The 22010-nt window shown below is 40.2% G+C and overlaps 1 protein-coding gene across 4 annotated transcripts in view; it reads left to right on the top strand.

Moving 5' to 3' along the window:
• The window catches only part of TRIM33 (tripartite motif containing 33), a 38295-nt gene extending 17419 nt beyond the window's left edge, over window positions 1–20876 (top strand). For 2 of the 4 annotated variants that reach the window (XM_064472355.1, XM_009515362.2), the window contains exons 6-20: window positions 2200–2314; window positions 4898–5044; window positions 5569–5686; window positions 7681–7925; window positions 8173–8337; window positions 9176–9376; window positions 11435–11567; window positions 12499–12562; window positions 12721–12880; window positions 13957–14303; window positions 14794–14917; window positions 15921–15995; window positions 16551–16703; window positions 18436–18486; window positions 18569–20876. In XM_064472355.1, coding sequence (XP_064328425.1) covers window positions 2200–2314; window positions 4898–5044; window positions 5569–5686; window positions 7681–7925; window positions 8173–8337; window positions 9176–9376; window positions 11435–11567; window positions 12499–12562; window positions 12721–12880; window positions 13957–14303; window positions 14794–14917; window positions 15921–15995; window positions 16551–16703; window positions 18436–18486; window positions 18569–18781 — 2311 coding nt within the window. In that variant the 3' untranslated portion in view covers window positions 18782–20876. The remainder of the gene's footprint in view (window positions 1–2199; window positions 2315–4897; window positions 5045–5568; window positions 5687–7680; window positions 7926–8172; window positions 8338–9175; window positions 9377–11434; window positions 11568–12498; window positions 12563–12720; window positions 12881–13956; window positions 14304–14793; window positions 14918–15920; window positions 15996–16550; window positions 16704–18435; window positions 18487–18568) is intronic. The other 2 variants (XM_064472358.1, XM_064472357.1) reach the window with 2 other exon arrangements.
• The last annotated feature ends 1134 nt before the right edge of the window (window positions 20877–22010 follow it).

The raw sequence follows: 22010 nt of genomic DNA, 5'->3' as shown, positions 1-22010 counted from the left end.
CATATGAATGTCTCTGATAAATGCAACAAAAACTTGTTCTGAAATTGAATAGGAAATTTTTTTTTTTAATTAGGCAAGCAAAGCTTAGTGTAATTACTTGAAAGGAAGACAAGCTTTTCCTTAGGTAGTTTGAATTAAGAATTCCAGGGTTAGCTTAAATCCAGCATCATACAGAATATTGAATATAGGGACAGAGAGAGCACATGATTGCTGCTGGCTTTTCACCAGCTTGTGGTGATGAGGTGTGCTGGAGGTCAGGGAATTCCACTGTGATTCTTGGTGGTTTTGTGAGCCTTCTGCAACTTTTCAGTCATTTGCAAAATGACACGTCATCTGGAGATGGGAAGTACATGGGTAGAAGGAAGTGTACTAAAGACATAAGAAGTAGTTCTGGTGCAAATCTTTAACTCCTAGTGGTACCATATACCTTTAAAAAAAAAAAGTCTTAAGGGAAGGAGGACACACGATGTGACAGAGGCAAATGTTTGAAGATGGAAGCAATGAAAATGGAAATTTTTCATGTGCTGATTCAGCATGGAACTCTTTGACGGGACCCAGAAGAGAACATTGTTGTGAAGCAGGAGGACAAGCTGTACAATTGTTACGTTTTTAAAGGAGAGACAAACCCAGTTACATGGGAAATAATTAAACTGAAAGCTGAAGAAATATCACAAAAAGTTCTGATAAGAATGCAAGGCCAATAATGGGTGGTGCATATATGAGTAACATGTTGTAATGTTGTTTTTGCCTAAGAGTTTCTGGCGTCACTGAAAATTCAGTGAATTTATGCATTATGTGACTGGATTGTGTAAATATCATGATTATCTGCTGAGCCAAATGGGTAGTGCAAGTGAGACACTAGTTTACTTTGACATGCCATTCACTTACTTTGTTGAAGTGTAAGGCACAAAACCCCATTATTGTAAAAACTTCAGGGAATGAAAAGGTATATTACAGTAACGTTGTCAGTGTTAACAGATGGTATGAAATTGCCATCGTATGTGATCGAGAAGCATAAAAAATAGTTGAAGGAATAGCTGCCTACTGGAATAATTGTTAGGTGTCAAAGCCAAGGATGGATGTCTACCGATGTAGTGGAGCGTTGGTTGAATGCTTTTGGGAGTCAAAGACCAGGTTGTGCTGTCATGAAAAAGCACGTGTCCACGGTGCATTAAAGGGCATTTGACCCCAACAATGAAGATCATTGTCAGACAAATGAGTATCGGTCTTGTGATCATATCAGGATGAATGACATCACAAGTTCAGATGCTTGGTTGAGCAGTGAAGAAGCCCTTTAAAAAAAGGACAATTTAAGTCTTTATGCTCGGACTGCTTGTGGTAAGGTATTGTGCTCCGACTCCCACAAGCGAAGTTAAGAATCCTGCTGCAATGCTATGTTGTCATTAGGTTAAGGCAGCATAGGATCAAATAAACCCAGAATTTGCAATGGTGTTTAAGAAATGCTGTATTTCAAATTCTGTGGACAGAGCAAAATGATTTGCTTGAGTCTGAAGAAATGAGAATAGTGAAGACACTAAAACTGAGGAATAACGGCAATGGAAATGAAGAGGTGTGAGGTATAAAAAACCTTAAAGGCAGTAGTAGTAAAGCACAAGAGAATAATGTAGACTAACGTTAGTGAAACACTTATATCCTTATTGTGTATCAATTACAGGTATGTAATAACCTTTTTGTAACGAGAGTTTTTTGGGTAGGTGGAGGGGTCCATCTGAAATTCAGGGTTGACTTCCTTCCTGGTTAGTGTATGATAATGTAAAAGTTTCAGGCATCATATATACATTCTTCATAGTGAGAGAGACATGATATGGAGATAAATATATATGTGTACGTACACACACCTGGTCTTGGCTGGGTGTGTCTCTAGGTGTGTATGTGTGTAAACATATAAAGTGTATAAAATAATATGAAACAGTCCTTGTAGTTTAAGTAAAACACAAGTTGTTAATTGAGATACCATCTTGATCCCAATCTTAAAATTTTTTCCAAAACTGAAATGTTAGATGGCTTCATTGAAAAACTTGATTAATGATGATTTCTCTGTTAGAAATCGTACAAGCTATAAATTTTGCACTTATCGGACCTTCTTCAATACAGAAACTGCTCTTTTGCTTTTCAAAGATGGGACGATGCGGCATAGTATAAAGTGACTGCCTGACAATACGTTCTTGTTTTTTTTAGGATAAAAGAAGTAAATGAAACTAACAAACGAGTAGAACAGGAAATCAAAGTGGCTATATTCACCCTCATCAATGAAATCAATAAAAAGGGAAAATCTCTCTTACAGCACCTTGAGGTACAGTTGAGAGAAAAAATAAGTGTTTCACTGTTTCCAGTCCTCCACTGAGAACTCGTATTCTGTGTTTGAAGACAGTTTGTGTGGCATGACTGCAGGTGATGCAAGACTAATATTGCCTATGAATAGTGTGTTGGAGTTAAATCTCTTGTTTATCCTCTCACTAGCCAGAGCCTGTGGCTCCTTTAGTACTGTGTCTATGCCTCCAATGGATTCAAAATCAGGCTCATCATAAAGGAGTGTTGGAAAATCTCCTTTCCTTGTTCTGTTTGTTGTATTTCTATATTATAACGTAATTCTAAGGTGTATATAATCTAGTCTTTTTCCTCAAACACCTTTTTAGGGTTCATGTAAATATATCGGCACTGTTACGGTTGAGTTGCTTGTTTTTGTCTTCTCCTGATACCTTGTCTAGAAGCTTTTCTTCAGAGTGTAAACTCCTAGAGACAGGTCTGTGTACTTTGTCTTTAGCACAAAACAAATTGGTGCCATGGGTTTGATGCAACTTTACATAATTCTTTGCTCTGGTTGTGCTAGGTCATCGTCAAAAGCAGTTTCCCTCTTTTTGCTTGTATAGGGTGGTGGCAGCGGGGCAAGGGAGCAGGGAAGTGGACAGGCTGGTATTAATTTTCACTCCTAGTGTCATCTTGACTGCTCTGCTGCTCAGACAGTGGTGGTCCTAATGGCAGTTGTTAGTATTTGTTTTCTTAGTAATTTTCACAACTGGTTGGCTTTAACAAATCCTGACCCTTTAAGTACACCTCCGTTTTCAAAGACATGGTGGTGTTACGTATTTGTACATGAAGGTGTAATGCTGGTATTTTAAGTTGTATAGATTGATCTTGTAGAAGAGGCAATGACTTCAAACATACTTTCCAGGTAACACATTCTGAATAGTAATTATATTCTGACTTTTATTCAAATCTATGAAAAATTAACTTACCACTTTTTTTATCTGAAGAGATGAAATTCATCATAAGAAGCTAGTTCATAGCATATTGCCAGTCTGCCACAATATGACTGAAAAACATAAGTTAATTACAATAGATTTTTTTTTTGGTTTAGGAACAGTTATTTGGCAATAAAATGGGGTATTCCTGGAAGAAGAGAGGATTTGATCAGGAGTGGAAAAAAAAAAATAAATTTAAAACTACATGAGTAATTGAATTTGGCTCTTCTTGTTTACCTATAATTTTGTTGAAGAATTTCTCAAGATTGTGGATACCACTAGGTTTGCTTTACGAACCACAACTCAGAGTTGGGCCATCACCTCAGTGTGTGGCAACTAACAAGACACAGCCTTCAGGTTATATAGGTTTCCTTGACAATTATGTCATTGTCAAAGTCCATCGTAAGCTGCCACTGTGTTCTCAGTTCTTCATTTTTCTGATCAGTTAAAAGTTGTTGTTATTCTTCCTTCAGCAAGTTCTTGTCATCCTCGTCTCGGTTCTGCTTCTGGTCCCGAGCCTTCTTGGTCCATTGTTGGTCCTTTGATCTTCTTGTTAGAATGTGCACGCGATGTCTTGTTTAACTTTCCTGATTTCTTAGAAGTTGACCTTCCAACCCTTATTTATCTACTTATTCACCTACATACCTCATCTATATACCTATATTTAGTTAACAGAGATATTACAGTCAGCACTTAATCTTCGTGTCTAACTATAGTTCTCTGTATTTATTCTTTCTATTGATAAGCTTTGCTGGTGATTAATCCAGCCATGGCTGGGGCTGTAGAGGGGCCAGAACGAGCAGTAGTCTGCATGGACCGAAAAGAATAGGTATACACCTGTGATCACACAACTGGTATAACAATATTGAACACATTCATTTATGTCTTTCTTACTCTAAATATCTGTTCTAAGTGTCTACGTCCAGTATCTCTTAACAATTCGTTACAGTTCCAGTGGAAACTTTCCTTTTTTGTGAGGTTGTAACAGCTGCCCAATCATGTATTGGTAAATTTGAATGCTGAAGATTCAGTACTGCAGCCCAGATTTTTAGCACAAGATTTACAGCTGCCAAGTTACCCAAGGGGGGAGACTTCTCAGAGATGGGGCTGCTGAGTTTACCTGCCATGCCCAGGAGGCATTTAGAGGCAGTTTCTGCTTGGCACAGGAGCGGGTGTTCGGAGTTCCTGGGCCACTGCTGTTGCTGTCTCCTCCAGTTGCTGCTCCGCAGCTCCTGCGGTGGCAGTTACAGCAATGCCAGGGCACCCCCCAGTACGGAGCTGGCAGCTTTGGGCCCCGGTCTGGGTCGCACCCCCAGTTCTTTGTCGTGCTGCTATGCCTCTGGCAACGTGAGGAAGAGAGCTGGTCTTGTTGTAGTAGTTGATATTTTCCTGGGATTATGCAGAGGCTCTTCTCTGAGCCCACTGTTTTCCTTGCACTTTGATACCTGTGGGAAGAATGGTAGGGTGGAATAATAGAGAATTATCACTTGATGGTTCTAGCCACTCTGAATATGAGCATTGTATAACCTGCTTTGCTCGTGACTTTTTTATTTTGCTCCAAGAACTGATAGCGGTTTGCATTTTCCTTGTAAATCTGAAGCCCCCATAGTAATAAAATTTTTGTTTCTTTGTAGAATGTAACAAAGGAGAGACAGATGAAGTTAATACAACAACAAAATGACATCACTGGTCTTTCACGGCAAGTGAAGCACGTGATGAACTTTACTAATTGGGCTATTGCAAGTGGCAGCAGTACTGCTTTGCTATACAGTAAACGTCTGGTAAGAAAGCATCTTCTAACTTGTGTGTACAGTACAGAGAATGTTTAGTCAAAAGAATTTTCTAAGTATTGTGTAGCTTCACTACATTATAACCAAGGAAGAGACAAGGAGTTCATGCTTCATTCAAAAAACAAAACAAGAAAACCCCTTCTATAATAATGACTTAAATTTCCCAACTCCTACGCCACTTTTCATTCGTAAATTAAGGACTTAACTGTATTATCGTAGAAGGAATGGGGTCAAGCTCTGTAATGGCACCTCAGTGTTTCACTTGAGTCATTGCAGAAGTAATATTATTGTGTAACAGTTCTTCTCCGTAATCCTCTGAGCTGAGTAAAAAATGAGTTGCACGGTGGATGATTTTTCTGGTGAATTCAGTACTTCCCAGGCTACTGACCAGACTTGCTATTTACAATCCTTGTTGGTGATCCAGCAGTCTAAACATGCTGGGCAAATGCACACTTCTAAAGGTTCTCATTCTTTATTTCATTGTCGCTAACAGTCTTGTTTTTGCTTTCCATTAGATAACATTCCAGTTACGTCATATTTTAAAGGCACGTTGTGATCCTGTCCCAGCTGCCAATGGAGCAATACGTTTCCATTGTGACCCTACATTCTGGGCAAAGAACGTCGTCAATTTAGGTGAGAAAATCATGCTTGTTTATTCCGTGTTACTTGAAAAAATAGACTGAGTTGAGGATGTTTATCCAACGTGAGTGAGTTGGAGCGCAATACATCTCTTAATGCAGAAGACCAAAACTCTCTTGACATAACCCGTCCGGTCCTGATTACCCTCCTTATCTGCTCTGTTCTTCCTGTTTGCAAAGCTTTCTCCACAGGTTTTGGTTTCCAGTGGGAATGGTTGTAGGAATGGCCATTTTTTTGCCCCCTCTTAAAGAGGTTCTGATGGTTGTAGTGTAACACACTAGCGCTAAATGGGTGCTTCAGCTTCCGGAATAAGCTTTTTTTGGAAAGTAAATAGAATCGGTTTTGCCTATCTGAACTTCATATTTAGCTGCCTGTGGAGTTATACTAGATGTCTTAATGTGTTGGAAGTTGCATGAACAAGCATAATTAGGAGGACTGTTGATAGGAGCCAGGTTCATGGCTAAGACCAAGCCAGTCTGTGTGATTGCTGGAAAGGTAAATGAATTAAGAAGCAATGTTTGGCTAGTTTTGTATTCTAAGATGTCTGACATATTTATAAAGGTAAAGAAAACCAGAGCCTCATAACAGGAGGTACACTGCTGTTCCTCTGTGTGTGGTGCTTGCAGCTGCCACATAGTAGGTTACGTCACCATAGCTGTAACTTTATACCTTAAGTAGTTTTTCTCAGTGCAGGTGATTATTCCTTCTTTGCTGCCATGGGAGTTTGTGGTAGTCTTGCTGAGATAGGAACTTGGAGCACTCGTGTTCTGCATGAGCGCCTGGTGACAGCTGGGATTACTGGACACTTGCAGTAACGATTACTGCGCGCTGCTGACTGTTGTCAGATGCAGTAATAACGTGCTCGTTGCCTTATCCTGCCGCATATCCTGCAACCTTCCATAGTAATGACCTTATCGCTTATACTTTTCAAAGAACAGGTTTTGAATGAGAGAAGAGGAGGGAGGTGAGCTAGAGTGGGGAGAGCACAGGGAGACAGAGGTATCTGTTAGCCTTTGCTTGTGAACTTTTCTTTTGGATAAAAATCTAATAGAAAAAGCTGACAAAAATATCAGCTCTTCCTGATGCTTGTGTGTACTCACTTCTTGTTCTACGTCCACTAGTCGGGTTTTGGTGTTCCTGTCTTTAGTCATGGAGATTTGTGTGCACAGTAAACACATTTTTCATTGAGTAATGGTTTAAAATTGACAATGTTACTTCATGGGCATTTCTTCAGGCAATTTTTGAGTGCTGTTACTCTTGCAGATTAGTCAAGAAGGAAAAAAGCAAGGCTTTCCAGAACGGAGTTTCAAATGTTCTGGACTAGGAACCCAGGGCGGGTGGGGGAAGCTTTATAGGAAACAGAACAGGAACTGTCAACCTCAATAAAAAGTGACATGCAGATTCCAGCGAGTACATGTTCAAGTGCAAAACTCCACATTTTGCCTTTTCCCATTAAACATAGGACAGGAGAAAGCTAGAGAGGCAATGTGGTCCATCGCATTTTATCAAGGCAGGACTCGCTTGTGGCAGTGTTCTGTGCCATGCTTGTATAACCTGTTCTTAGTCATTTAGTGATGGGACACTCTTCACTTTCCCCCAGATATCTTTTCCCAAGCTTTGTTTCCTTAGGTATAGAAAATTTGTGGTCAACATGGGGTTTTTTTCCTATTTTATTTCACATCGTGTCTGTTTATTAACACAGAGAACGGTCATCTCTGTCCTGTCTTTCAGGCTGTGCAGTTCCAGTTCTTTCACTTTTTCCTCGTAGGTCATGTTTTTTTAGTTTTGCAATTTCTTCTTGCAGTCTGAGTTTTCTTTTTGCTTCTCTCATGTATGGTTATGGAGACTTAAAAAGAAAATTTCAAAGTTAAATTGCTTTGTTACTGCCCCTGAGGAAACTGAATAAGAAACATCTGAGTGTTATGCACTTATGAACCTTTGGATGATGATGGAGACTTAACTGTTTACTACTACTTCGTTTTGTTTAGGTAACCTTGTCATTGAAAATAAACCGACTCCTAGTTACACTCCTAATGTAGTGGTTGGCCAAGCTCCTCCAGGAACAAACCACATCAACAAAGCTCCAGGACAAATCAATCTAGCGCAGCTCCGACTCCAGCATATGCAGCAGCAAGTGTATGCACAGAAGCATCAGCAGCTGCAGCAGATGAGGATGGGACAGCCGACTGGGTCAGTTCCACGGCAGACGAGTCCGCAGATCTTACAGCAGCAGGTAAGTGTCTTGTATGTTCTTATTTTGCCTTTTACCATAACACCAAGACTTAAAATTGCCCTATCAAATATAAACTTACGAAGCAGTTTATAAATGTGAAAATCTCTTGAAATTTGACATACTTTAAATAGTCAGCTATTGGCTTTTCTTGATGTTATGTAACTAGTAAACCTACTACTGTGGAAAGAGATTGGCTTCTTTTTTCCATGTTAAAAGCAAAGATTTTAAAAAACAAACACCCTTGCAGCCTCCCAGGTTGATCAGCATGCAGACCATGCAGAGGGGTAACATGAACTGTGGGGCTTTCCAAGCACATCAGATGAGAATGGCTCAGAATGCTGCTCGTATACCAGGAATACCACGCCACAATGGACCACAATACTCCATGATGCAACCTCACCTTCAAAGACAAGTATATCCTGTGTACACGCTTCATTTGTGCCATTGTGCCAAACTTTCATTACAATAGATGGTACCTTCAGCTGTAAATGTGTTTATCTGTACCACTTGTAACTCACAGCTACACACATTTATATGCGTTTTCATGTTGCATACTGTACTGTGACATGTTTGCTGAACGTAAGGAAATTCAAACCTTAAGCATGGAGATGAATTCTAATGCTTGTATGGCATTTTAGTCCTGGGAAACAAAACGTTTCTTTTTTCCCTTTCAGTGACATTCAGCTTTTGTGTTTCTTAGAGAATAGTCAGGCATAGTGAAGTTCAAAGCTATGTAGTTGAGGGTTTTTAATGGAACCACATTCTGAAGTGTTTTTAAATTCAAACCTGAAGCATGATGCAGAGCTCTGCATACCATCAAGAATAAAAATTCTTTACAATGAATGTTAATATGACTGGAAAACCAAAAATCACTTTACAATGCTTGAAAGTTACTCTTTCTTAAAAAAAGTTTGTAGACAGACATGGACTCTGACGTTGTCTCTACAGGAAGTTATTGCTTTAAGAAAACGTTACTATATATGAAAATAATTTGGTGGAAGATGTGCTGTATATTTAAATATCTGGCCACATAAAGTGATTTTTCTTTCCGAGTAAATGAAAATAGCAGTTGCTTTGCATTCAGTGCTCTCAGGTTGTTACGTTGGTAGAAATGTGTAACTAGGAGTTCGTATGGCTTCCCCCTCAGTTTTTGTTGGGGACTATCATAGAATGCACGTGTTAAAATTCTACACGCGGTGGCTGTCTGATTTGTCCGTAATGCAGTCATGGTCTCTTCTCTTTTCATGCAGCATTCTAACCCTGGGCACGCGGGGCCTTTTCCAGTTGTCTCTGTGCACAACACCACTATTAATCCAACTAGTCCTACTACAGCAACAATGGCGAGTGCAAATCGTGGTCCAACAAGTCCATCCGTTACAGCAATCGAACTCATTCCTTCTGTAACAAACCCAGAGAATTTGCCTTCCCTGCCGGATATCCCGCCCATCCAGGTCAGTGGAGAAGATCGGGCACTTACGCTGGGGGTGAAGTAGTGATCTGCCTTCCTTTCTGTATCTTGTTTTATTTGATACCAGCACTTGTCTGTAGAATAGTATAGCGGATTATCACTTAAAGTTGAAGAACTAATATCTTCAGCCCTTGACTTGGGCATGCAAATATTTTCACTGTATAGGGCTTACCCGCTCGGCCTGTGTTAACCTTTAGATTAATCAGTATTTAATGGCTATCCTAGAGTAAAATTGATACTTAGGTTAGTTAATCCCAAGTACCGTGTTCACTTCCTTTCTTCCGCAAGACTATCGTTTGGGAAGATATCACTAGAACAGTTGAATAGTTACGTATGTTGAATGCCCTGAACGGTGATTTATTCGGAGTTAAAGTTGCCTGGCACTTCTCTGTGATGTTCTTAAACATAACAATCAAATGCAGGAAGTACAGAGAAAAGGTGTCCCGCTGCACTACTTTTCTCTGTCTCCTCACCTTTCCTCTGCACCCCAGTAGTGTGGCTGCAATAATTTCCTTGTGTGCAAGAGTCCAGCACTTCTATTAGCGCTGGATACTGGAAGGTGCTGCGGAATGCTTAAGCTGGCCTCCATGATTCACCTTGAGCTGTGGTGGTGCCTACTTGGAAATTCTTGCTTGCAGAGTGTGACTGTTGCTTCTGTAGTGTTCACTTCATCTGTGTGCTCTTGGTGCTCGCTGACTTGGGACTACTGCAGAGTGTGCCCTGTGCTCTTTGCTCAGAGAGGCAGTGGATAGTGCTGCACACAAGCTGAGGGTAGGTCTTGATAAAGTCGAGCTTATCTTGAGAAGTCAGAGCATAATGTAATGTACAAGCAGAGCCGAAGAAAGTAAAAGTAGTATGCTTTCTGCAGGAGTGTTTGGGAAGCCAGGGAGGGGAGGATTATGGCTGTGTCTTGAGAACAGGATCTTTACATAGAAATGCCTATATAAAGCACGGGAGATTCAGTCATGATATGGGAAACAATCACCTTAAAAACAAAACCTAAATTTCATCCAAGCACGTGGTCTGCTGTAATATGAGTAGCAACTTTTAAACTCTTAATCTATAGTGTCACACATTCAAGGGTTGTATGTTCAGTTCTCTCATGAGGCTGCAGGTAACTTGCTAATGTAAGAATAGTGGGGGGAAAAAAACTGATCGCATCTCTGAATGTGATCATCTGCAATTTTGAAACTCTGTTTAGTCGTTAGAACAAAACACAAGTATAACTGGTTATGACTGATTCAGCTGTTCATGAACTCTGAAGTTCATGATACACCAAGCTAGAAATCATTGTTACTGGGATAGTCTAAAACATTAATATGCAGCTTCTTGGTGCACTGAAAATGCAGAATTCTGTTAAGATGCTCTTTTTTTGTACCTGTTGATGTAATGGCTGTTACGGATTTCGGTGGATCAAAGAGTTGGATAGGAAGCTTATTAGTATTTCAAGTTGCTTGCACAGTCATAAAAACACGCTTTGAATACAATGCGTTTCAAACTTGTTATTTGCAGTTATGCTGTCTTGAGTTCATAGCTTTAAGCAGCTAAAATAATAGGGTACCTGTCCCCTTGTTTAATAGATACTAAAATCTGTGTAAAAAGTGAGTGGGAGGGAGATTTCACATCATGCAAAGGAAAAACAAGTTCATGGTTTCCCTTAATATCTTAATTGTGGAATAACTCCTGCAGCATTATTAATCTGGTAGTTCATATGACTAATGCCATTCGTCAGTCTACACTGACGGTCTGGGAACCAAAAACCTGAGAACAACCTAGAGTAAGTGCAGCCTATGACCGTACGGGAAGAACACAGATATTGAGGAGCTTTTGAAAAATCTTATTTTAAGTTTCTGACCATGGGTTTCTGTTATGAAGGACTGATCTCTGTATGAAACAGAAAAAAACGTTTGCTGATGTCCTGAATCCTTGAAGGGATAGTGAACAATTCTGGTAAAGATACTGATCACAGTTTAAAGATATGCAACTATTAAGAAACTGTAATTAGGCCTCTCTGATTCAGGCTTTTGGTTTTGCTTCTTAGCTTGAAGATGCTGGTTCAAGTAATTTAGATAACCTTCTAAGTAGATACATTACCGGCAGCCACCTACCCCCACAACCTACAAGTACCATGAATCCCTCCCCAGGACCTTCAGCTCTGTCTCCAGGGTCATCAGGTAAATGTGATGGGTATTTCTCATATTTAAGTTGAAAATATTTACCTACCACTTCCTGCCAAAAAGGAAGTGATAATTTGTTAGTTTAAAATCTTATCTTGCTCAGAAGGAAATTCTTCTGGAAATTTAAATTTTACCTCCTTCAGGAATATCTTTATAGTAACAGACTGCCAGCGCATGAATGCAGTGTTCCAGATAAATGTATAGACTATATTTTTGTCCTATGTTACCACAGTCCTTTTTTTTTAACTTTGTGCATCAGAGGACGTAGTTCAGTTATCGCCCCTAAATGCTGATGGGCTAGACCATTCTGAGGTTTGGGAAGTAAGTTTATAGAGTAGCTTAGTCACAGAAATACTTAGACCCAACAGTCATTTGAGCGAGGTCGTTCTAAGTATAGCCAATTCCTGATAGAGCTTTTGTTATGCATGTGAACAAATTAAGTTACCAATACCTAATGTTGAGTTATTTAAATATTGAAAGTATCTATTTCTATTAGTAAGAAGCTGATTTCATTCAATATGTTTCTCGTAGTCTCCTCTGCAAGACTATTGTAAGATTGTGTGAATGAATGGTTGCAGCAGTGGAACTTACTATGTTTCTCAAACCTGCACGCAAAACAGTCTTTTCTTGACTTTTCTGGTGGATGTCAGTGGATAAAATTTGAGGACGTAATGGGCAGAGGGCTACAGCGCTGTTTGGATGCGGCGAAATAATTATTGGGATGTTGATAGTATGTTGTCTGTGGTTTTTTAATTTAACATGTGCTAGACCTTTGTTCTGATCAGACGACTGAGAGGGCAGCTGACTTCTGTGAATTATTAAATTAGGATATTCTAGCAGCGCTTCTGGCATTATTCAACACTAGTCACTTGTTTTACTGCAGAATGTAAATCTGTACCAAGTCAACTTCTGTGCTGCGTCTCTGCAGGTTTATCCAACGCCCACACTCCAGTGAGGCCACCTAGTACCTCCAGCACAGGTAGCAGAGGAAGGTGAGTATGCTACGTTAACAAGCCTGCTGTCCTGTAAACTTGAGCTATCTTGTAAATGTTCTGACATGCTTTGCCATTGAAATTGTTCAGGAAATGGTAACTGAAGTGTCTTTGCTCTGATGAGTTCTCCTCTTATATATATGCTGGTCTCTTTCTAGCTGTGGCTCCTCGGGCAGAACTGCTGAGAAAACGAGTGTTAACTTCAAGTCTGACCCAGTGAAAGTCAAGCAAGAGCCAGGCACGGAGGAAGAGATATGCAGTTTCTCAGGAACAGTAAAACAGGAAAAAACAGAGGATGGCAGGAGGAGTGCATGCATGGTAAAGTTAGTTTGTGTAACAATATGATTTTCCTAGCAGCATGTTTAAGTATTTGGAAATAATAAAGCATTTTAACAGAATATGAGGCTTAAGAGTAAACAGCCCTGAGGACTGAGACGTATTTTGCTCCCTGGCAGTATGCCTGAACTTTTAAGCATGGACCAGCTTGGGTGTTGAGCTGTCTGTTTTTGTACTACTGCTAAGACTGCTAATTACCTGGGGTTTGTGACATAGCTACCAGTAAGCTGGCAATGGGACTTGGACAGTAGCTTGCTGGCTTATATCGAACAAATCAGCTTTACATGATGGCAGATGCTTCCCTTCCCAATTTGACAGGACTCGATCTAGTGATGTGGGTGCAAAATACACCCAGTCCATGTCAGTTTTATGTAATATGATAGGTAGTAGCGCGTTGAAAGTAGAAAGAGTTTCTGATGGAAAACAGAACTTAATCTCAGTTTGGTCCATGTTGAGGACTTTATTGTATCCTTTAATACTGTGCTCTGCCAGACACAGGATAGTCCATTGTGTAAATTTTGTCTTTAGCTGTTAAAATGAAACACCCGCAGCAGTGTAGTGTTTGCTGCTTTTAACCCCTAATTAATAAAAACTGTAAGTCACCCATTGTTAATGGTTCCTGAATGTTCAAACATGTCGTTACATTAAGCTTTTATGCCAGAGCATAAACAAAATATTTATGTAAGTGAATATTTTTCAGTGTTTCCCAGCTATGCTTGATTTAATAGGATTGTGTACTGGGAGCAGGGTGATGGATTTGAGGATTTTTCTTAATGATACTGAGGGTATATTTTTAACAATTTTATCAGGGTGTTTGGCTTGAAAGTTTGTTTAATATGTTATGTATCAGTAGAAATGAGTCTGTTCTTGAAAGGATGGACTTGTGAAAAAGTAGTTTTTAATGTTGTATGCAACTCAGGTCTTCATAATGACTTTCCATGTATTTTTGGGAATTAGTATAGTACCTTTAAATGGTGGATGGCTTTTGACTTCCAACATAAGAAGGTGCCTTTGTAAAACTGACTGTCTTTGATTTTCATGTGCTACTCTCATTTCAGCTTAGCAGTCCTGAGAGCAGCTTGACACCACCACTATCCACTAACTTGCATCTGGAAAGTGAATTAGAAGCATTAGGGAGTCTTGAAAATCACGTCAAAACCGAACCAGCAGATTTAAGTGAAAGTTGCAAACAGTCTGGACATAGCCTCCTGAATGGAAAATCCCCAGTGCGGAGCCTAATGCACCGATCAGCCAGAATTGGAGGAGAAGGCAATAACAAAGACGATGATCCAAACGAAGACTGGTGTGCTGTATGCCAAAATGGAGGGGATCTATTATGTTGTGAGAAGTGCCCAAAGGTGTTTCACCTGACTTGTCACGTCCCAACACTCCTCAGCTTTCCAAGGTACCTGAAACAGTGTAATGGCTCCTGAGAACAGCTCTGTGGTCTCATTCGTATGTTAGATTGCAACACTTTACCAAAACTGGTGTTTTATCCTCACCATCAACTAGTTCTGGATGACTTCTTGTTGGTGAAAAAAATCTTGACGTTTAAAGGCCTGCCTGAATTTTTGCGTGTAACTGGTCAATGTTTATCTGATAAACATATGATCTCTCAAAGTGTGATTCTGTTACGTCAAGTTAATTTTAAAGTCAATGTGAAAGAGGTGTTGTAAAGCATTGGAACACACTTGGGAGAGGAATATGAGGGCAGGAAAAATGTCCTTGACTGGCAGAATTACCTGGAGCACACAGGGTTATTCCTTATCTTCAGATATCCAAGTCTTTACTACAGTACAGTGTGAATCTGTAAGAGCTAATGAAAAAAATCCTTGTCATCACTGATAAGACTTTGTCCCTGGATATCTGGAATAATTGTGCTTATTTCTGTTTAGTGGAGAGTGGATATGTACGTTCTGCAGAGATCTGAGCAAACCAGAAGTAGAATATGATTGTGACAATTCACAACACAGCAAGAAAGGGAAAACAGCACAAGGCCTGAGTCCTGTGGACCAAAGGGTATGTCTCAAATCTGTTTCCTAGAAACAAAAAGTGCTTTCTCACATTAGCCTATCCCCCACTGTTTATTGAAGATATTTTTGCTGTGGCTGCAGCAAATTAAATATAGTTGTGGCTTTTGCAAAAACTGTGAAATGAGTAGTGAGATTTTTCTTGCTGTGACCACGTATCCAGGTGTTGGTCGCCCTGTGGGAGTGCTCCATTACGTTGGGACTGTAATCATCTAGTAGCTCAAACTTGCGTCTAAACACACATCCTGTATTTAAATGTATCCTTTAACATACATTAATCTCTTCAGTGTTCTTAATTAGAAGCTCTTTGCGTTTAATGTTGATATAACCTTCACAAAATATTTATGTAAGTTTGGTGTGTTAAGCTCATGCTGAGAGGTGCTACAAGTCCTGAGGTGCGTTTTTGTGGAAGGTGTAATGACCTTGATAGTCAGAACTGTTTCTAGCTTTATCGATCAGCCTGTGCATAAAGTGCTGGAATATTATCAAATCAAATTCCTCCAAAGGAATCATGAGCAAAGGAGAGAAAAATATTTCAATGGGGAATTCATAGAAACACGCTGGCTTTGGTTTCAGATTGTTTAATTTTGTCTTGTGGGGAAAAGATTGAAAGTATGCAACTCAGTGCTTTCCTGTTATATCCAGTTAGGGTTGGACAGCAGCAGTTGTCATTTGTCTCTTATTTTTTATTTGACTGTGTATTAGCATGCCTCTTCGTGTTTGACTTCAGCCCTAGGCTTTTGTTCAGGAAGAAAGTGGAGAAGAGGGAGCACGTTTCTGCTGTGTGAACAGGAAGGTGGTGCTCTACCCTCTCGACAGTGCCCTCCTAAGGACTTTACATTTTATAATTAAGTTTGTGGGGATTGCATTTAAATTTTCTAGTACTAAGCTGCTAAAGTGCAAACCTATTTAAAATAGGGAGGAGATAAGAACTTCGGGGCTGAGGATAAATTAAGGATATTAATGTGAAGCTGTTTTTATTTCTTCGTAAGAAATGTGAACGTCTCCTGCTTTACCTGTATTGTCATGAGCTGAGCATTGAATTTCAAGAGCCAGTCCCAGCCTCGGTGAGTCTCCTGCAAAATAGTTTGTGATTTATTTTTGGCATAACACCTCAAAGTCTGGAGTTGAGTTGGGGAAGGAGCTTTTACTTGAAGCATGTTGATCAAACTAAAAGTTCTGGCGGTCATCCAGTATTTCATGGTTCTGAGAGACACAGAAGCTGATTCTGTAGCTTTTCTGTGCTGAGGCTCTACTCCCAGTCCCAAAGCCAGATATTTAAAAATGCTTTCCATTAGCACTTGAACTGGAAGATGTCGTCTCAGGATACCCATGAAATTCAAAATGCTTTAGGAGAGCTGTTAAATGAAAGGAGGGGAGAAACTGCTTTGGTCCTTCCGTTTTCAGCTGTAAAAGTAGTCGCTATAATGAGAAGCATTGCTGTGCTGTGGTAGACACTGAAGGTTAGAAAGAACTTCTTAAACAGTTTGTTCTCACTTGCTGAACATGCATACAGTGCATGATGAGACTAGCTGATTGATATTTTGGTAAGTGAAGGAAATTGACTACATATTTCACAGGAGTTATTTCAGTGATAAATCACTGTTTGGTTTTTTTTACAGATACCAAACTACTATAAAATTATAAAGAAACCAATGGATTTATCTACAGTGAAAAAGAAACTGCAAAAGAAGCATTCCCAACACTACCAGACTCCTGAGGATTTTGTGGCAGATGTCCGGTTGATCTTCAAGAACTGTGAAAGGTTTAATGAAGTATGTTAACTTCCAATCTGTATAGAACTTCTTTAGATTAAGATTTATTTCAGCATGATTGTGCAGCTTCTCCAATTAAAGGCTCTGCTTCCAGTCGTAACTTCTGCTTATGGGGCAGATCCTGAATCAGACACTTAAAAAGCAAACAAAACTAATGCAGTTACAGAATTACTTCTCAGTTTTAGCTAAATGGGAAGATCAGGCTTTACCAGAGGGAACTCCTTAAGTGCATTCGCTGGTACGGATATATGACCGTGGAGCAGAGCGACCTTGTTACTGTACATTGTTTTTATTACCACACTTCCTACAATCAAGCAGTCCTTAAAACTGTCTCAAGCTGTACGGATAATTGTTCTTACACTCAGGAAACATGGTAGACTATTGAGGAAACTTCCTCTACTGAGGAAAAGTGCCTTTCTTAAGAATATTCTACTGGTTCTAGTACCTCATGCAGGCTGAATCCAGAAAAGCAGTGTGTTCGTCAGGGCTAGTACTAAGCTTAGTTCTTTAGCTCATGCATAGTTGGGCTCTCACAAAATGAGTTTTCAGTAGATAACTTCTGTATGAAGTCATATTTTTTGATGAATGTGGAAAGTTGACTCATTTTGCAATGAACCTGTCTGATAATGAAATATTGCAGCTGACATGTGAAACGTGAGTTGGGGAGATAAATTACCTAAGTGTTATTACTAGGTGGAGCAATGGAAAAAATATTCCGAATATTAAAAAAAAAATAAAAATTGTGGTATTGTGCTGAAACAGAGAGGAGCTGAGATAAGAGGGTCTCCTCGCTTGTGAGACGCCTTAAAGCAAGGACGACAAGTCCTGGGGAGAAGGCGTCGCAGGGAATGGCTTTCCTCTGGCCTTAGGAATGCGTAGAACAGTTTTGCAGGGTTTGGGCTGCCTTTCTGGCTCTATGAAGTAGTAAATTGAAGGAAGCACAGAAATCTCAACTGTTTCACAAGTACACTAGTAAAAATCAAGACTAATGATGTAATGCTGAAAATGCACACAAGCATTTGGGACTTTGACACCCCCGACTCCCTTATGTTTCTGTATTAGGTGGAGGTTAATGACCACTGTGGAAGAAGTTGCAATTAGGTGAACTTCTCAATGGAGGGAATTAATGAAGCATCTACTGTAGAGGAAAACATGCCGCAGCTCTTAGGGACAAGAGTAAAACAAGGGAGCGAGGACTGAGGGATATGGGGTTTTTTGGTTTGGTTTTTGGTTGTGGGTTTTTTAAAAGTGTGTCAGACTTGTCTTGCTGTTTGAAATGCTGTCTCATGGCAAAAGATGAGTCACCCTGACCTCTCACAGTAGCATCGTCTCTACTGCCTCTAAGCCGTATGCTTTTAAAAAAATAGAAATCTAAGTGGGGTAAGACCCCAAGAAAGTAGTCTCACGGAGCACTTCTCTCTAAAGTGAGACATTTTCTACAGAAACGTCCAGGCAACTAAAATTTGTAATGAAGAAAGCGGTCATGAGTAGAGCGCAGTTTTGAAAATGACAGGGAAAAAGTTGTGTGTTTTGTTGAAGGTTTATTTACCTCTTGTCACCCTCCTAAGACTGTTTTAAACTTGCTTCCGCTAAGTTGGAGAACTAAAGAGGTGTAGTCCATAACAAACTGTGTTGTTGTTATGGCTGACTTTAGTCATCCAATCCTATGCAATCTCATAACTTTAGAAAGGATTATAATTTCATTTTTTTTTGACTCTGGTATCCTTTTTAGATGATGAAAGTTGTTCAAGTTTATGCAGAAACACAAGAGATTAATTTGAAGGTAAGCGTTTCAGACCATGCACACTTGGTGAAGGGATGTGCATTTCCAACAGGTGAATATTCCTGTCTTCTTTTATTTACAGGCTGATTCAGAAGTAGCGCAGGCAGGGAAGGCAGTTGCATTGTACTTTGAAGATAAACTTACAGAGATCTACCCAGACAGGACCTTCCAGCCTTTGCCTGAATTTGAGCAGGAAGAGGATGATGGTGAAATAACTGAGGACTCCGATGAAGATTTTATACAACCACGTAGAAAGCGCCTAAAATCAGATGAGAGACCAGTGCATATAAAGTAATCTAATGATATGGACCTAAAATTTATTGTAAAAACTGTTATTTAAGTGTTCCCGGAATATTATCATGCCTACAGTGGACATCCTGAAGAAGCTGATAGCTTTTTAAACAGTATTAGATTACAAAAAAAAAAAACACTTGTACAGAAAAGCATTCTCATCAAAAGGGGAAAAAACTGTATTGTAAATTTTTAATTTTTTTCCTTGATTATTTGCTATATTCTTTCTTTTCCTGATGGAGGGGACACACTTATCCCGGTCTCACAGATAGAGGTGGATGAATCTTGAAGAGAAGCAGATTTGATAAGAGATGTTCCATGTACAGATAAGACTGTTCAGTAAAATGTTCTGCAGGACTGGACCAATTCAGTTACTGTATCTTGCATTCGTGCTGACTGCAGCGTAAACTGTAAGCGATGTTCCTGAAATCCCCTCTTCGTGTGAACTTAAGTGCGTGTTGGTCATTGCTTTTATCATCTCATTTAAGCGGTATTGTGAATAACTGGTCTTCTGTGTTGATCCAATTATCGAAATTTGACTTTCTTTACTACGTTTTATGTATAGCAAAAGGAAAAAAAAATCATTAAACTGTTCTGAATTGGCAAGTGCAGGAGTGTGAGTTCTTGACAGATGAAAGGCTGAACTGGTGGCAAGGATCTCTTCAGCAGGGCTACGTCTATTTATTACGAATCCTGTACGCAGAACATTTTAATGGTGTTCATGGCAGAAGTCTCAGCATCGTGTCATCTCTCCCTGATCTCCCTAATGAGGCAGAATGTTATCTCCAGGATTCACTGTCTGATTTTCTGTACTTAAAATATAGACTGAAGAGGTAATAACTGGTTGGGGTGTTTTGCCAGTCTTCCTAAATATCAGTTTCTAGTAGACCACTCGGCAAACAATAACCTATTAACTACCAAATGTGTAAAATTTCCTGTATTCACTTTGTCTTATTTGTAAATAGGGAATTGAGATTTCCTGCAGATCAGCAACATTTGCTGAACTGTTTTTAAACTAATATGTATTCTTATTGTTCCTATCAAGAAAAGATTTGTAATATATGGTATTTCTAACATTGCATTCATGTTGAGGTTCTGTCTTATTTTTATGAGAGAACTACTCAGAACTTTCTTCAGAAGCAGCTTATGAGCGAAATGTCTAGAAAGATAGGAATAAATCTGTTGGGATTGGGTTACTTGTCCGTCCATTGAACAAAGCACTTGCACAGACCAGGATTTGGCTTTGAGAGGTTTCTGGTAAAATATTGAAAACAGAACTATTCCCCTATTTCCCTAAAAGCCGTGGCAGGCATCTCTGCAGTGCCTTCCCATTGCACACTGCCTTCCTTCCAGCATTTCTGGTTAGAAATGAGGTCATCACAAAGTAATTATAGTTTGAACAGTTGTTTCCTTTGACGGAGAATACTAGGGATAATAAATGTAATGTCCGGCCTTCATATAGATCTTGTTAAACTGAGATGAAAAGTGATGTAACTGGATGAGGCCAAGTTGACGCACTATGAATTTGCTATAAGGTTTTGTGTGAATACATGAATTCTGTGGTAAATCACTGGGGTGTTGGTATACTCAGCACGAGCAATTCCTGTGACATTGTATACGCTTTACCATACTGGTAAAGACAGATATTTTAGCACAATGTATCAAATTGAGATATGGTCTCAGCAATTTTTATGCAAATCACTTAAGATTTACTTTCTTTTTATAAAAACAAAGTATATGACTATACCTCTTACGACGAGTGAGGGGACTGAAGGTATTTGTAACTTCAAGCTCACTTCTTCAGATTATGCAAATGTTATACTTAAAACTCAAACTGGTTTTTTTCGTTTCTCAGATTTTAACATAGTACCAGTTTAAATTTATTTTTTACCAGTTCGTATGCAAAAGGAAAAGTAATTCTACTTAAGCATATTAAATTGACAAATAGCAAAAACTTTGCCCGTAGGAAGGACGACGTGCGTGAATAGGGCGCTAATAGTAACAAGGGATCGTTTAACGGCTCTGTGTATTGCCTGTTTATGCATTTCTAGTTTCTCAGATTCATTTTGCAAAGGAATATTAAAATTATCATAAAATAAGATTTTGTGAATTCTCTTCAATTGGGGTTACTATTTTTATGGCGCTTAAGCACTCCAGGTTCTGTACCTTCAGGCCTCAGCATTTTAACTGCTCGCTTTGTAAGGCACCAGTCGTGGATTCAAGTACCGCAGCCACCCGCTTCGTGACCTGGCGCCCAGGAGAAGCGCGACGGCGTCCCGGGCCGCGTCAGGGCGGGAGGGCCGCGCCGCGAAGCCGGGGCTGGGGGCAGCGCGCGCTCCCCGGCTGCGGCAGGACTGGTGCCGGCTGTCTTCCACCCAGACCCCAGCGCAGATCTCCCGGTGGTTTGAGGTAGCCCCTCCGGCCGGTTCGTCCCCTTTGACGAGCCAGAAGAGGTGTCGGGCTGTAGGCTGGCAGCTTCGCCTGCGTTCCGCTAGTCCACCCGCAGCCCACGAGCGGTGCCGAGGCCGCTGCTCCTCTGGAGCTGGCCCTCCCGCTCAGCTCGTCTGTGCTCAGTAGTATTGTGTGGAACTTGAGTTGTATGCAAGAAGTATTACATGCTGCTTCTTTATATATTGAAGAAAAAACCCAAGGTTCTCTCCCCCCTCCCCCCCCCCCATTCATTCTGGAACTCCCAATACAACAATTCAATGGTTGTTTTGAAATTAGCTAAGTGCTATTAAATAATTGAAAGGATAGGTAGGCTCTGCTGATATATTTCCTGATCTTACGGTCTGTAAGTGTTGGTTGTAGAACTGGTAAGGGTTTGCTTAGTCAAAACAACTGTTTGGTGCCGCGCTCTATGTAACGTGTTCACGAGCAAGCGGGGGTTGTATTAACGGGCCACTGGGTCACTGAGAGCCCCTTCCCTGTGCCAGCTCACGCGCGCGGTACCCGCGAGCGGCGGCGCGCTTTGCCCTGGGAACCGGAGCGTAGCTTACGTCGGCAAAGCCTGTAGCAGGTAAGAGGTGGGGTGGGTGCGCTCTGTGCCGGCTCCTTCGCCTGCGTGGTCGCTGTGTTCCCGCAGATAGCCGGGGCATCGTCTGGCGCCTGATGTAACTATATGCTCTCATTTAAGACACTTGTAAAAAACCGTTCGCGTCTCGATTTCTGTTGTAAATGACCCTGAAGTTTAAGTTAATCCAAAGAAGTAAAAGGCAATTTGCTTTTGAAAT

Source organism: Phalacrocorax carbo, chromosome 23 (genome assembly GCF_963921805.1).
Source record: "Phalacrocorax carbo chromosome 23, bPhaCar2.1, whole genome shotgun sequence".
In the NCBI taxonomy this organism is placed as follows: domain Eukaryota; kingdom Metazoa; phylum Chordata; class Aves; order Suliformes; family Phalacrocoracidae; genus Phalacrocorax; species Phalacrocorax carbo.
The sequence above is the reverse complement of the archived record's forward strand: the minus strand, read 5'-3'. Positions and strand labels throughout refer to the sequence as shown.